Source organism: Haliotis rubra, unplaced genomic scaffold, assembly GCF_003918875.1.
Source record: "Haliotis rubra isolate DU_JTF1 unplaced genomic scaffold, ASM391887v1 Scf100, whole genome shotgun sequence".
Taxonomy (NCBI): domain Eukaryota; kingdom Metazoa; phylum Mollusca; class Gastropoda; order Lepetellida; family Haliotidae; genus Haliotis; species Haliotis rubra.
This window is the reverse complement of record NW_025764893.1, coordinates 52,118-69,469: the sequence shown is the minus strand read 5'-3', so window position 1 is coordinate 69,469 and position 17,352 is coordinate 52,118. Positions and strand designations below refer to the sequence as shown.

Sequence of the window (17,352 nt, the reverse complement as noted above, 5' to 3'; positions counted from 1 at the left end):
GAGGTGTCCATTTTAACTTTTTAACAAGCTGAACAGCCCAACTGTTTTTGAAAGTGTTTCCAAAATGTGAAAAACTTCATCCAATACCCTTTAACAATGATTTTCAACTAATAAGATTGCTGCACACTCACATTAACTTTATACAATACTATCACCAAAGCATATATTTTACATGTCAATACATAAAACTGCTGCATGCACTAGTTTACCTTTCATCATTTAAAGGTTATTATTATGGCACCTTACCATTTTGCAAAACAAAGACTGAGTGAGTGAATTTAGTTAGCTTTACGCCGCTTTTAGCAATTTTCCAGCAATATCACGGCGGGGGACACAGAAATGGGCTTCATACATTGTACCCATGTGAGGAAACAAAACCGTGTCTTTAGTGTCGAGTAAACGCTCTAACACCTAGTTTCATGATACTATTTAAGCTGGTTGAAAACAGCATCCACTAATAAACCATGGACAAATTGGCGTAAATTATACATCGCAAAATGTAGAACATTTCTCAAGGATTCTACTCATTTGGGACAGCTACTACAAACTAAATAACCTCCCAGAATCTGTAAGATCAGCAGAATCTCCATCACCGATCACTCTGCGGTTGACTCTACCTGTGTTGTGAGAAGGAAGACTGAGAAGGAGCTGTCTGTCTGGAACTTCTGTATACGCTGGTCTCGGTCACACAGCTGGGTTATGGTGCCATCCAGACGCATGACCTTGTGTCCCTGTGAGTAACAGATAATGCTATTAGTTGCACAGTGTTTTTGAAAGGGTGTATGGAACTGTTTCACCCTTCTAAATTCCGTATTTCCTGTGGCGCAGCTGAAGGAAATGAGGAATTTACAAGGGTCTTACAGTCCCGTACACCCTTTCAAAAAACTGTGACAAATTTATTACCCTTAAGATCTCTTTATTTAGAATATCTTTAAAAACCAGCATTTATTTAGCATATCTGTAAAAACCAGAATTCAATCTTCGGCAGAATGAGACGCAAAATGTTTCGCCATTTTTCCTGAACGACCATAAAGGGAGGTAAGTCGGTATTGCTCAGTTTATCATAAAAATGATCGGATTTAAGGTTTTGTTAAACGACAGGTGGAATACAGAAACAACTTATTTTTTTAATGTTTCTATTGGCACAAACAGATAAGAAATTATGGCAACAATATCATTACTCTGTTTATACTCATTGTATACGCCAACTCTAAAATTTCGAATCGATCCACCGTTTGGCAGCCACTTCCATCCAAGGTCAAGGTTATTTGTACAATCCGTGTAGAGTGTCATGTGGCAGATGTGACAGGGTGTACGGTTTGTACACACTGGCAAATCCTCCTACATGGTTTTGTAGGCTGTTGACCAATTAGAATTCGACAACTTTATCTTAAGGATAATACATACTAATATGGTCAGCTGCTCATTGTTGTGTTCTATGGGTCAATCAGTGACTGGGGGTGTTCAGTTAGTATGCCTGACATACCTGACCAGTGAAATATCATTTAGTTGCTCTTGTGGGAATAAGAAATTCAGTCGTTTTAACTTTGAAACTTAGATATAATGTGCTAATATCAACCTTGTTAGCCCTGAATGAACCAAGATGTGCCCTGTATGAACCCAGCACTGACCTGGTATCAAGCCCTGCATGAACCTGAATGTGCCCTGCATGTACCCAGCACTGACCTGGTATCAAGCCCTGCATGAACCTGAATGTGCCCTGCATGTACCCAGCACTGACCTGGTATCAAGCCCTGCATGAACCTGAAATGAACCTGAATGTGCCCTGTATGAACCCAGCACTGACCTGGTATCAAGCCCTGCATGAACCTGAATGTGCCCTGTATGAACCCAGCACTGACCTGGTATCAAGCCCTGCATGAACCTGAATGTGCCCTGTATGTACCCAGCACTGACCTGGTATCAAGCCCTGCATGAACCTGGATGTGCCCTGTATGAACTCAGCACTGACCTGGTATCAAGCCCTGCATGAACCTGGATGTGCCCTGTATGAACCCATATGAGCATGAACACATACCCTGTTGGTCACCACTTTCTGTATGATGTCCAGCAGCTTGCGTGACTGAGAGAAGACCAGACAGCGATGCCCCTCGGACTTGAGGTTGTCCAGCAGGTCCACCAGCACAAGCAGCTTCCCTGACTCCCCGATCAGCACCTCATCATCGATGTGGTTGATCTTGTTGGCAGCACACTCCATGCCGGATGGAGAGTAATCTGTGTCGTTCAGGCTGCAGGAGGAAAGTAGTAAGGCAGGGATGGGAAACATTACTGAAGTCTGACAGGGAAAGGGGAAACATTGCTTGAGTCTGGTACAGAAAGGGGAACATTATCAAAGTCTGTAATATAAAGACATTTTTGGCCTCTGGTAGGGGTGAGCGTGAGTGAGTTCAGTTTTACGCCACATTCAGCAATATTACAGCTATATGGAGGTGTAAGTAAGTAATGGAGTCTGGTCCAGACAATCCAGTGATCAACGTCATGAGCATCGACCTAAGCAATTGGAATGCAATGACATGTGTCAACGACATCAGCCTGACCACCCGATCCATGGGTTGATGAAGACCAATTCCAACCCAGATCTTCACGGGTCTATTCACATAGGTAAGGAAAGGGGAACATTATTAAAGTGTGACTGGGGAAGCAAACCATTGTCAGTGCCGCGTAAGGAAAGGGTAACATTATCAAAGTCTGTTAGATAAAGACATTTTTGGCATATGATAGGGAAGATAAAACATCTGAATCAGGAAGGGAACAACATCACTGGCAGGAGGGAGGGAAAACATCAGCCCAATCAGTGGGGTCTCTTTGAGAGGCATTCTTAGAAGTTGGAGAGACAGATAAGGACAAACTTTATGGATGAACAACTTCTTTATTCCACATCAAATGACACCCGACCCCCTGATCAATAGAGATCAAGATTATTTCATCCACGCCTGCATACGATGAACTCATCAATCAACCCCAACTGCTTGTGTAAACATGTTCAGCTTCTGCTCTGTACATCCCACTGGCTTCTAGATGTAATCCCTTGTCATCACATCACTGTACTTCTCAATTATCTTCTTCTTGTTCTTGTTCATTATTTACTGCATATATCAGGAGTGGAAATAACCCATTGCCCAACGCACGAGTCCAGTGTTTTTTTCTGTTGGGCAAGCAAATTTGTATATCACACTGTACCGGTGTCCAGTTGACTTTCCAATATCAATTATGTTGTTTATTTAAAAAATCAACAAGAAAATGGCCGGTATAGTGGAAAAATTATCAGGGCAAGTGATTTTACATGTGCCACTGTACCGGAGTACACTAGCAATTTTAAATTTATTTCCACCCCTGATATATAACTCTGTTTTCTACCTGATTCATACCTGCTTGACAACAATATAAGAATCTGTATCGGAACGTCGCATCACCTGAATAAAATTGTTCATCCATAAATTTTGTCCTTATCTAACTAAGGGGGGGATATCCATCATTGTCGGTGAGGAGAAAACATCTGTGTCGGTAACCTACCCATCCTCGCCATCAAGGCCTAGTTGTGCACAAGCCTTGGTGGACAGCAGTCTTGGGTGGTCACAGATCTTCTTCAGGACGGTCAGCGCCCCACCAGAGGAGACTTACTGGTCATAAGCAGCTGTCAATCAAACATATAGCTGTCACTATATGAAACTGGTCACACAGGTTGAGTTTGCAACATTTTATAGTTAACACTTTAGCTGTAGCTCCATCAGGCAAAATTTATATTGCTACAATATACAGTCAATTCTCGTTAACCCGACATCGTCTGTTGCACAGCAAATTATCGGATTAACACGGATGACACGTGGCAGTGTATTTACGGGTAACTGATCACACACGTTGCTAATCTCTATGTCGGATTAACAGGACTAATTACTAAGTGATTACGACAGCCGGTTGTAATTGGAGATGTCAGAGTCGGAAAACAAGTCCTAATTATGTTTATTTAATTTGTAAGCAACAAAAGCGTCGGATAAACGGGAGTCGGATTAACGAGACTTGCCAATACTCTACATTCTGGTAAGTTATTTTTTTAATGCACACCTACAGGGATAGACAGCTAGCTTTTTGAGATCTTCAAAAAAAGTAATGGAACAAACTATCCATTGTGACAAAATTATGGAAATGAGACCCATCAGCGACTGTTTGTTGTTTAATGCTGCACTAAGGTTGTATTCAAGCTACGTGGTGACAGTCTGTCATAGAGTCTGAATGAGTGAGTATGGTTTTGAGCCGCTTTTAGCAGCATTCCAGCAATATTATGGCCGGGGACACCAGAAATGGGCTTCAACATTGTAACCATGGTAATAGAGCCAGTGATTAACATCATGAGCATCAACCTATGGAACTGGGATACGATGACATGTGTCAACCAAGTCAGCGAGCTTGACTACCCGATCCTGTTAGTCGCCTTTTGTGACAAGCATGCTTTACTGAAGACCAATTCTAACCCGGATCTTCATGTACTAAGTGCAAAGAGCTGTTTAAATTACTTTCACTGTTTCAGTACACACATTAACTCTTACAAATTCCAGTTCCCTAAATGTCATGGCTATCCATGTCAGATTTTCAGGAGACAGAATTGCATGGCCCCAAGAGGCTCAATACTGCTAACTTTAATGTGGCCCAATCTCACCTCTTTAACACTGTCCAAAGCCAGGAAATCTTCATAAATCTTCAACTGAGTTTGTGTAAGGAAAACCCACACCACCAAATCATTCTTCCTCCCAAGTGATGGCATTCTGAAAGAAAACAAGCTTTTCTAATGCTCCACACTTTAAAAAAAAAGAAAGAAAGAAATTATTTTTATGACTACTATACATTTTATGCCTGATATCAAAATCACCTAATAATCCACATCAAACCTTATAGTGATAAACAAAATCTGCACAATGGCTTTATTAGGTTTGACTGTTTGCATCTCTTCCACTGTAGAAGTACATAAACCAAAAATGAACCAGTCTGGTCCAAAGAGCAAACCATTTAATTAATTTTTACTCGGATTCAATGCTTGCGTACATATTAGAATTTGACAAATCCACCATTGAAGCTTGTAGCAATTAATTTTGCAGAGCTCCAGATAAGATTTAGCTCATGTGGGTACTGTACCCACTGTATTTTTTTGGAGTGGGTATTATGAATGTTGAGTGGGTATTTCATTTTCCGTTACCCACTGCTTTCAATATGTGCGTATTTCAGTCATTTTACTCACCTAAGTATATGTCTTTGAGTAAGTTTACTAAGCAGGTATGTCCTGCCTTATGTCATACCTAATCAAAACCAACTTTAATATAATGGAAATGATAAAAAATCACTCATCCTATACTGACAGTACAACACTTGTCCTATACTAACAGTACAACTTGATAGCAATCGATGTCTTTTTCATTACGCAAGCGATTTTTATAAATATATTCCATACGCATTTGTTTTAAACTTTTTGCGTATCTAACATTTTAAATGCGTAATTGGTACGCAACAATTATTTTTTCACTGCATAATTGGAAATTTTCTATGCATATTTTGACGGATATGCAGCTTATCTGGGCCTCAGAGACTGTGCCTTTGGATGTGGCATGTTGTAGTCAGGGAACAGAAACAGTGTTGAAGTGTTTTGTGTTTATCTTTAGTTTAAAACAATACAGTTTAAAGCCAAAGACAAATGACACTCCGTCTTCCTGAATTAGGTGAAAACCTGGCTTACAACCAAACAAGAACAATTACATTTATTGTTAGTAATTGTTAGTAAACTTACCTCTGGATTATGGTTGCCTGATTCTGTGGTTTCCACAGACACATACAGAATGAAGTGAAAATTTTAACAAGTCATAGCTATACCTAGTGGTATGCGCGTCCAACTGACAGAGTTACCTCCCCCTGACCTAGACGTCACTGTATAGTAGTTTGAAAATCCTCAAATTTTTTATGAAAAAAACAGTTAAAGTCACTTATCTTCTAGAGGAAAGGTGGGGAGGAAGGGCGGGACCTATACCCCATCATCCAGAGGTAAGTTTACTAACAATTACTAACAATAAATGTAACTGTTTCTAATTAAGGCGTAAACATTCCCTCTGGATTATGGTTGCCTGAATCCCACATACGGATGGAGGGCTATCCCTAGAAGAATAGGGTCTTTAAGCATACCACTGGTTAGTTATTCTCCATGGTCAAACCTCTCTAAGGATAACTATGACTTAGTAGTAAATAATTCACTGGTGAACTATAAGATTGGATCATTGTCTGCTGGAAGATCCAAATATTGAGTAGTCTCTATTTATCAACCGAATTATAGTTATCTACTCTTAAGATGAATTAATATTGATAATTTCCAATTGACGACCTTCTCTGATTCTGTCGTCTCACGACGTCACTCCTGGTTCTATGACGTCACTTCCGATCTAATGACCTCTACTTTTTGCCATTGTGACACCACTTCCGGATTATGTCATTTCATGACGTCACTTCCTGTTTATGATGTCATTTCCGGTTTATGACGTCACTTCCTGTCTATGACATCACTTCCGGTTTAATTGTCATTACTCGTCTATGATGTCACTTCTGGTCTATGACGTCACTTCCGGTTGATTCCCAAAATTCTTAAGAGTAATTCCGTAATAATTTAGAGACTACTCCCCTTAAATACTCAACCACCACCTGAGTTCGGTTAGTATCTATAATAGGGATAATCGTAAATGTGACCTACCTGATAAATACTTCTGTCTCTTTATCTTCTCTCCATAATCGGAGAATGCAAGTGTAAACATGCTTGACACATGATCCAATTTCTGATACTACTACACCCCCAACCCCCAAAGGTACTAGGCGGAGGAGAGGTGTTGTGCCGCTACTAACGGACCCAGGGACTTAAGTCCCTCCATTGAAGAGGCTACATCTCTTAAATAAAATTTTCTAAATGTATTTAAGGACTTCAATTGACAACTAGCCGCCACTCGTTCAACTGAAACTGAACCCCATGCCGCTACTGATGATGCTAATGCCCTTATCTCATGTGGTGAGAACCTAACAATAACTGATTCTTGATCCAAGTCTCGGTAATCATAGGCGATTGTCTTCCTGAGCCATGAAGAAATTGTATTCTTAGATAAGTCCGTATTAACATTTGTTTTACATAAGAGAAAGAGATGACGACAATTCCGTCTAAGCTGGATGTGCGCTGTATATACCATCTGAGAGCTTGGATCGGGCAAAGTAGTCTTGATCTGTCAGATCTAGAGCCAGGGGCAGGAAGAGCTGGTATTCTGTAGACTCTGTGTCCTACCAGTCCATCAGACGTCAACTGGTTCTTGGCTGTAAATTCAGGCACCGTAATACAAGTCATCATCTTATACCTTTCCGAGAATGCATTAGATTTCAAGTCAATAGCGTGCAGTACTGACACTCTTGAAGCCATAGCAAAGGCCAGTAGAAAAGCAGTCTTAAAACTCAAGTATTTTAAAGGAAGTGTCTTGCATAGGTTCAAACGGAGACTTCTGTAGAGCCTGTAGCACCAAACATAGATCCCACTTAGGAAATAATGACGGCGATGACACATCCTTGATCTTGAAAGATCTAATAATCCTGTGTAAAGAATGATCAGATCCTACAGATAGTCCCTGCAAGTCCATGACTGAAGCAATCGCTGATCTATAACCTTCAATAGTATTGTGGTTTAATTTTTTAACCATCCTGAGATACATAAGAAAGTCAGCTATGATAGGTATGGTGACTGGAATATTGAGTAGTCGCTGCTCTCTTCTCCACTGGATGAAGACATTTCACTTAGTGTCATACAGTGCTGCCGTTGAAGGTCTGATAGACTCGGAGATAGCTGAAATTGCTAGTTTATTAAATCCCTGTTTCTTGAGGGAACTATAGATAGTCTCCACACGTGAAGAGCTAGTAGGTTTACATTCTTGTTATCTGTCTGACTTGGGCTGACTGAGAAGAATGTCCCAACAAGGCAGTCGTAAGGGTTTGTCCGTCAACAACTGAAGAAGGTCAGTGAACCATGTCCTGGTCGGCCATGCTGGAGCTACCAGATAGACTACGCAGTTGTGTTGAGCGATCTTGGCTAGTACTTCCGGTATCAATTTGAATGGAGGAAAGGCATAAGCTATCAGATTTTCCCACGCTTATTGACAGGGCGTCCACTGCCCAGGCTGTCGGATCCGGAACAGGACTCACAAATGTAGGTAGACGATTCTTCCTTGATGTCGCGAAGAGATCTATGGATGGAGTTTCCCATTTCTCCGTGATGAGTTTGAAAGCCTCCATATTCAAAGTCCATTCTATTGATATCACTCTGTCCTGTCTGGGGAGGGAGTCTGCCAAAATATTCACCTTTCCCGGAATGTGACAAGCTTTTATAAGACTTTTCATGGCATCTGCTACTTTGAATTGTTCCTTCATAATCTGTAGTAGACGATGAGATTTGGTTCCGCCCTGTTTGTTTATATAGGCTGCTACTGTGCTGTTGTCTGTCACTAACATAATGTTCTTCTGATGCAGGCTCCAAGACCAATGAGAACGAGCTTTTACCAGCGCTAGCATCTCTAGACAGTTGATATGGAGATTGCTTTCCTGTTGAGACCACAGACCCTGAACTTGCTGTTCGTTGACATGAGCGCCCCAACCCGAGTTTGAGGTGTCCGCATACAGAGTGACCTCTTGAGGAGGAAGACGAAAATGTACTCCTGGAAGCATGTTGCTGTCCACCACAAAAATTCCTGACGAACCATGAAGAGAGGAGATACCATAGTTTCTAAGTCCAGATCCCGGAACCCATTGATCCATATTTACGGTTCGCGAAGATGAATCCTGCCCCTCATCGTGAAATCCTGGATGGATGTAAGAGATCCCAGTAGAGACATCCATGTCCGAATAAATACGGTCTTGCTTGCTAACAGATGGAAAATCTTGGTCCAGATCTTGTACAAACGATCCCGAGGTGAAATATTCGGGAAGTCTTGGCATCCAGGATGGCTCCCAGATACTTGATCTTTGATGTGGGAACTAGTTCTGACGTGACAGGATGTACAATAAGGCCTAGTAATTATAGTCTGAGTAATTATATTTCTTGCCAGGAAATCGTCCAAGTACCCGTGGATAGATATCTGACGATGATGTAGGAATGCTAGTATGGGACTGATGATCACAGTAAAAAGCCAGGGAGCTAGGGAAATTCCGAAAGGTAGAACACGAAACTGAAACCTCCGTCCGTTTACCGCAAAACAAAGGTACTTCTGTGAACGAAGATGTATTGGTACATGAAGATAAGCATCCTTCAGGTCTATGCTGATGAAATTTGAATTTTGTTGAATAAGTGTTCTCAAATTGGCTAGGGATTCCATCTTGAATTTGGGAGGTTTCTTTAAACATTCCTTGTTTAACACTTTCAAGTCTATAATCATCCTCATCTCCTCCGTGTCTTTCTTGGGAACTAGAAATACCGGGGAGTAGAACCCGCATGACTGGTCTGATGGCGTAATCTCCACTATGGCCCGCTTGTCTAACAGTTGTTGAATGGCCGTTACTGCTCCCGCTAGACGATCCCCTTGCAGGAAAAAACGTTTCCCTACCGGCTGGTAGGTTACTGGAGGTAGGATAGCTTGGGAACCCTTTCCGGCGGCAGACATCCCGACGATCCCAGTTCCACTGGTAACTCCCATTCCGGCTCCTCAGACTGTGGCGGGACCGTGCTAGGATAAAGTCCATGGATTAAGTCCACCTTTTCCCTAAGAGACCATCCAGGAACAAAATCTTCGGCCGAAGTATCCATAGGCTGGACTGTCCGATAAATAGAAGTAGCTTCCGATTCCGAGAGGTCTGGTACAAGCGGTAAAATCGGTGGCTTATCAGTGTCAAAATGATCCATGGCTCCCGTGGAAATCCCGCTTGGCACATGGCTACTGGACTGCTGGTCCTGGATACCGCTTCCCCCTGTGGCAGCCGTGGCTCGTTGATTAAACCCAAGGTGGGAGACGCAAGCCGAGGGCATGGAGTCAGTCCCGCTAGGATATGTCTGCAGCAGATTCCCCGCGTGGGATAAGGTAGCAGGCTTTGAGAGACTGGGATCAAGCGTGACCGCCTTACTCCCAGTGACAAGGGACACGGCTTGTTTTGCCTGGACCGCAATTTTAAAAAGCCTGCCTGGGGTCAGCCAGGTTGACCCCATCCCCGTCACCTGAAGCCCCTGGCTTCTCCCCCTGTGGGGAACGGCCTTCTGATCCAGTCGTAAGGTGATACCTGGCTTTCCCAGGTAGAGCACCCTCGAGTTTCACAGAAACTGACTCTTGCCCCGGCTCTTGCCATCATTAATCCAGTCAGTGCGACCACCGGTCGTCTTGCCGTACATAATGCCATCATGAAACAGTTTTTGTAATGAATTCATCTTGGCCTCATTCCTCACCTCCATATCATACATAGACTGACTAACTGAGGCCTGCAACTCTGATTTAAACGATGCAAATAAATCCGAGATTGCAGAAATGTCCAAATAAGATGCATCCGACTTAGATCTAGATCTAGCTTTGATTTTGATTATGAAGTAGATTTTTTAATTTTGCTAGCCTCCGACGACAGGGAGCTGTTACGTTTCCTTGTCTGAGATCTTGCAGATTCCATATTTAACCACTCAACTTCTGATAATTCTGAACACAAAAGGCAGCGATCTTGCAAAGTACAAGGATTACCAGTAAAACAAGAAATGCAGAGAGAATGGGGGTCTAAATCCGACATAAACTTTTGACATTGCACGCACTTACTCTTAGCCATAGCTAAAGTTAGACACAGGAAAAAAGGGCGGGAAAATATATAACAAGTACAGACGTAATAATAATATCAAATTCGATGTCCAACGGACTAATGTCGACAACACTAACCTAAATGGGGATGGATCAGTAGAAATCAAGCTGATAGAAGTCAAATTCTCACTCCACTCGTGTACACGTGTACAGAGTATACCATACAGAAAATTGGTGAGGATTTTCAAACTACAATACAGTGACGTCTAGGTCAGGGGGAGGTAACTGTCAGTTGGAAGGGCATACCACTTCCATATATGCAACCACTATCCCATCCATCCATCCTCCGATCCCTATATCCAACCAATCTCCCATCCATCCATCCTCCCGTCCATCCATCCCTATATCCAACCAATCTCCCATCCATCCATCCTCCCGTCCATCCATCCCTATATCCAACCAATCTCCCATCCATCCATCCTCCCGTCCATCCATCCCTATATCCAACCAATCTCCCATCCATCCATCCTCCCGTCCATCCATCCATATATCCAACCACTCTCAAATCAATCCATATATCCAACCACTTACCCATCCATCCATTCATCAATCTACCATGAGATAACCAGCAATCTTGCAACTATTCACACTATCCCTAAATGAAGCATAAAAGCCCCTACTTAGTGAGCTCTTTCTTTCCATCTTCAGCTTTCTGTTCTCCTTGGTTCTTCTTGTCTGTCACTTCAGCCTTGGTTCTCCGAAGGAAGTACGGCTCTATGATCTTCTTCAAACTCTCCGCCATCTCCTGCCCAAGTCGTCTCTCACCAGCTGTGGCATCACGCTCTCGAGACTGGAACATCATTCACTGTGTTCAGCGACTGACAGCAATCTTCACTCACAAGCTAACTGGCACATTGGATACAGCTTTATTTGGATTTGACCACAGACATAAACAACTAATTTTCACCTTCAATAAGGTCATATTTGGCTCAGAGTTTGCAGCAAATGGCTGAAAAAACTTCCTGCTAGAATAAATATTTTGTTCTAATTTCTCAGAATTGATTAATATTAGAATGTTAAAAATATCCAGTTTTGGACAATTTAAACACCAGCTTTCCCAGTGAGTTACAGTAGAAGTGTAACTATACGATGAAACATATCCCTATAACACTAGGGTGTTATGATTAGTATCCTGATACAATACTTACATTTTGAATTTTTAAGTTCATATTGTTTCCTTTTCTGCTAAAAATGCAGATTCAGGTGACTTCTAATTTACATCTGTTCACTAGCTGTCTAAAGCGTTTCATGAGTTGCATATATAAGCTGGCGACAGTGATATTCATGTATATGTAATAATGGGTAAGACAACTTTAGCGACATGTTTCACATTTTCATTTCACCTCACTGGATGGGTTAGAATTGATCTTCATAACCATTGCTTGTCATAAGAGGCGACTAACGGGATCGGGTGGTCAGGCTCGTTGACTTGGTGGACACTATAAGTTATCACATCGTGTCGAGGGAAATACAGGGTTTTATCAGTCCTGAGTAAGGTTGTATTCAGAAATACAACCTTACTTGGGACTCACAAAACCCAGTATTTCCTTCGAGACGATATGATAACGCATTTTTCCAGCCGAATGCTTTTACTAAATCAAAAGAAAACAATACGCATCAATTTCATTCTCAGTTGTTGTGGCAAAACGTTTCCTTGCTGCCATGTTGACACCAGCTGATCGATTGACCTCAATGCAGCGCACGTTACTAAAGGCTTGGCGATGCACGCTTTTCTCACTTCGCGTGGTCACCGAGGCGTGGCGGGATAATATGACTTTTGTACTCCATGCTCGCATATCGTGATGGGTGTACATGGTATTTTTCAGAATCATGTGAACCAATCAAAACTCGACATTCTTACATGAGGCTGGATAAATGTCATTGTATCCCAATTGTGTAGATCGATGCTCATGCTGTTGATCACTGGATTCGATTATTTACACACCGCTGCCATATAGCTGGAATATTGCTAAGTGCGGTGTTGCACAAACCATTATAACATGAGTGAGAGTTTACGCAGCTTTTAGCAACATTCCAGCAGTATCACAGCACGGGACACCAAAAATGGGCTTTACACAACATACTCATGTGGGGAATTAAACCCGGGTCTTCAGTGTGACATGCGGACACGTTAACCATTAGGTTACCCCGCCACGCCCAAACATCATAACGATTCTTTGTGATTAAAGATAACAGAAAGAGTGCAACTATGTAATATTTGTAAGAATCCTTGCTAGTGAGGATGACTGAGGAAGGTCCTGTGCACTTTTGACCAAAACTGTGGGAAGTACTGGAATTTTCAGTCACCAATTCTATTATTTTTTTTACGAGCTAAAATCTTTCATTCAGACTGACGACAAAATGTAAATTTATATATTTTTGTTTGTGCAGAGATGACATTATCTCAAGCATGGTACGTCAATGGGCTATCTCTATCAGTAAACCATATCAAACTTTGTATCATATATATGTATATCTTTTTCACATCCTATGACATTTTGGTCCAGTATTTTCTGGAACAAGTCCCCCCCCAAATATATCACAGTCCATCCCCAAATCAACAGATGGCTTTTCATAAGTGGACCAACACAATGAATGCAAAGACAAAGGAACTCCTCAAATTTATAAAAGGTGTGAGAGTGAGTGAGTTAAAAATTTAAGTCACATTGACATGATTTCAGCCATATTGTGACTACATCAAGTTATATATTTATAATAATTATAGGTAAATTATAAAAGCCTGTCAGTGAAGGACAGTAAAACAACTAGTTTATCACAGATGTAAATTTAAAAACTAGTAATCAAACTTAAAACATTTTAACTATACAAGACGATACAATATCAAACCAGGCTATAGACTGTCAACAACTGAAGGTAGATCGCTATATTAGGAATCATGCAGACTTACATTCAGGGGTGGAAATAATCCAGACGCCCCAGTCCAGTGTATTTTTCCATCTGGCAAGCAAATTTGTATAACACACTGTACTGGTGTCCAGTTGACTTTCCAATGTTAATTATGTTGTTTATTTAAAAAATCAACAAGAAAATCGGCCAGTATAGTGGAAAAGTTATCCGGGCAAGTGATTTTACATGTGCCACTGTACCGGAGTTCAGGAACAATTTTAAAGTTATTTCCACCCCTGATATTACTTTTGCTACCTGCCTGGACCCTAGCTGGATTTACACCATCCCTTCAGCCATTGGCGTTTATGCTGAGATTTAGCCATACATTAAAAAGACTATGATTAAAAAACCTGTTAGACTTAAATTTACTTGAAATGTTTTGGGACTTACTAAAAGGTGTGCATGTTTGTTGTTAAATGCCTCACCCACCTATATTCCATCTATGAGATGTGGCCTGTGAACAATCAAGCCTGGACCAGACAATCCAGTGTTTCATGTTTGTTGTTAAATGCCTCACCCACCTATATTCCATCTATGAGATGTGGCCTGTGAACAATCAAGCCTGGACCAGACAATCCAGTCTTTCATGTTATTAGCAACAATCCATGTCCCTGGGGTAAGTTGACACACATCTGACCATGGAGTCTGACCACCCTGTGACTTTAGTGGCCTCTTACGACTAGCAAGGGTTGCAAGGGACCAGTTCTTTCCAGGATTCTTCAGGGGTGATTAAATAGAGGATATTTTTTTATGAGTGCCCATGTCATACTATGTTTACGACACAAGTGCCAAAGTGCCAAAGTGATATTTTGCCCTAGCGCATCGTATGAACAATATGAAACCCAATATTTTTGTAATAAAGGTAAATATGCTCTCAATTTCTTACCCGTATAATGGGGTTCTCATACTCCATTTTGAATGTCCTGGATGTTCCCAGCAGCTGTCCTTGGTGCACAAAGTCAAACAATGCCCACAGCTCCTGAACAAATACAACATTATTATAATGCAGCAATTGAGGGGAACAATCGCCCCTTACACCTTCAACAGACTTTTGATTTCTTCAAATCTCACTAGAGAGAGAGACACCAGAAATGGGCTTCACACATTGTACCCTTATTCGTCATAACAAACCATATCTATAATTATTATTATTATTATAATCTATTTATATAGCGCCGAGTTCCAGCTAGGCTGCTCACAGGCGCTTTGTTTTTCCCTCGATCATAGGATGTCAGTCTCAATGGCACTTTGTATTATCTCAACTCCCTGGGGAGTATACAACTCTTGCAGCCACTAGGCGCACCGAGTAAATGTGGCTTTCCCTTCCTTACGAGGTACCCATTCACAGCTGGGTGGACTGGGACACATAGTCACAGTACTTTGTCTAAGTTTACTGCATGTTGCTGTACCCGCAACTAGGTGTTTGCACGTATTCATGTGGCTACCATCTGGTCATATACCAACGAAACGGATTCGTGGGTTCTTTTAAGTGCACAGGGTTGTGTACTGTACACTAGGGGTTGTGACAACACAAAGAGTTTGCACACAAAGTTGGCATCTCTGCTCTAATCACTCACTCACCCGGAGGTTGTTCTGGACCGGCGTGCCAGTCAGGATGATTCTGTTCCTGGCTGGGATAGCATGAACTCCTTTCGTTGTCTTTGTGGGATTCTTGATCTTGTGACCCTCGTCCAGAATCACATAGTCCTGAAATAGTCAAATACACTTTTTTTAGGTATGTTACGTGGGAGGCATTTTATTATCCCTCTGACAAATTACACGACTTTTGATTGGCTAATAGCCAGTCCATATAAGACCATACTCTAAAGGATTTCACAGTTTCACAGGTAGTATGAATCCATCTTACCCCGTTCCAACAGGCAGTTGGACTGTTTGTGAACTTGAACCTTGAAACCCAAATCACATAGAGAATTCAACTACGGTTACTGGCGTTATTGTTATAAAATGAGTGATTGAGTTTAGTCTTTTACCACTTTGAGCAATATTCCAGCAATACCACAGCACGGGATACCAGAAATGGCCTTCACACATTGTACTCCATTCTCTTCCCACAGAAGTTACTCCTGTCATATCTTCCTACATAACCTCTGTTCTAATATGTCCGTTTCAAGGTGCGAGTGTTCTGAATTTGTGGTTGGTTGCAATCAGATTTAGTTGTGCAATCAGCAACGTTTCAAATGTGATCCTTCGCAAGGCCTCGTTGATTTCCGTATGCCTCGGGAAAACTAGAACCTCTTCCCCTGCGCTATGCGCATAGATTTCCTTTAGACAGAACTCAGTCATGTAATGGCGGATTTATGGCGTTTCCATCGCCCTCGTTGACAACGGACACGCTAGCCATTAAATGTCTCGTGTGTCATATCAACAAAAACTCTGGTCGGTCGATTCCTGCTCTCTATATTGCCTGTTTCTGATTTTCAGTTAAAAATGAAATACCGAATCTATCCTTCGAATGTTAATCACCTAACTCCATGGTGGCCGCCACATTGGATCTAAGTCGATGTAACACGTGTTCTGATTGGACAGAAAGAAGGGAGATAATTTGTATTGCGATTTTTTGCCTCTTGGGGATTTTACGAGAACTGGGAAATGTGGCCATATTAGAACAGAGGTTATGCAGGAAAATATGCCAGGAGTAACTTCTGTGGGATGAGAATGATTGTACCCATGTGGGGAAGGAAACCTGGGTCTTCGGCATGATGAGCAAACACATTAACCACTAGGCTACCCCACTGTGTTATAAAAGAACAACAAGAATTAATCACAAGATACCTAACTCAAAAACTGAGCTCACCCAGGCAAATTCTGATCCATCTTTCTGAGTGAGTGAGTTCAGTTTTACGCTGCTTTTAATAGCAATATTCCACAATACCACAGCAGGGGACACCAGAAATGGACTTCACACAATGTAAACTGAACTCACCCAGACAAATTCTGATTTATCTCTCTGAGAGAGCTGTTCCGAGCTGGTGACGACGAGACCGTAGGATGTGAGGCAGACACCGCTACGCCGCTGCACCTTGGCCAGAGCTCGCTCCTTCTCCCGCTTGCTGGTGCCGTGATACAGAGTCACACGGATACCTGGAGCCCTAGGGGAAAACAGTCAACAGTGTACACAGGGAAAGAGGCTGTCACTACTCGTCTGTACGGCTGCGCAATATAACCGGTTTACTGGCATTTACCGGTTCAGACATGAAAACGATACATATTTCGATACACTGATAAAAAAACATGGTATTTTGACGTGCATTAGGAAAACTTCGTAACACTCAGAAATCTTCGGATATTTCCGTTTTTCACAGGAAGTCATGCGCTTGTTGTAAAATGGCGACCCCTAACAACAAACAATTTATTGTGGCGCAAGGGCAAAGGCTTCAGAATGGTAGCATTTTGGGTTGAAAAAGTTAACGGTAGATGGAACTATTGATAAGAGTAACAAAGTATGTAATTTTCTGACTAAAATTGATATTTTATACTTATCCTGACTCATGCTAAATGCTTGTCTCCTTCTTCCTGCGAATGATAGCGGAACACTTGAAATCCCTTGAAGTTTCCTTCTAAAAAGCGGACGTATAATCATCAC

At 41.8% G+C, this 17,352-nt stretch overlaps 1 protein-coding gene across 1 annotated transcript in view; it reads right to left on the bottom strand.

The window, feature by feature from the left end:
- Positions 1-17,352, bottom strand: part of LOC124266326 (DNA excision repair protein ERCC-6-like) — a 68,739-nt gene that overhangs the window by 31,107 nt on the left and 20,280 nt on the right. Inside the window, 9 exon segments of the mRNA XM_046701132.1 lie at positions 618-731; positions 2,039-2,249; positions 3,535-3,623; positions 3,626-3,655; positions 4,676-4,781; positions 11,462-11,631; positions 14,635-14,727; positions 15,330-15,455; positions 16,693-16,858. Coding sequence (XP_046557088.1) covers positions 618-731; positions 2,039-2,249; positions 3,535-3,623; positions 3,626-3,655; positions 4,676-4,781; positions 11,462-11,631; positions 14,635-14,727; positions 15,330-15,455; positions 16,693-16,858 — 1,105 coding nt within the window.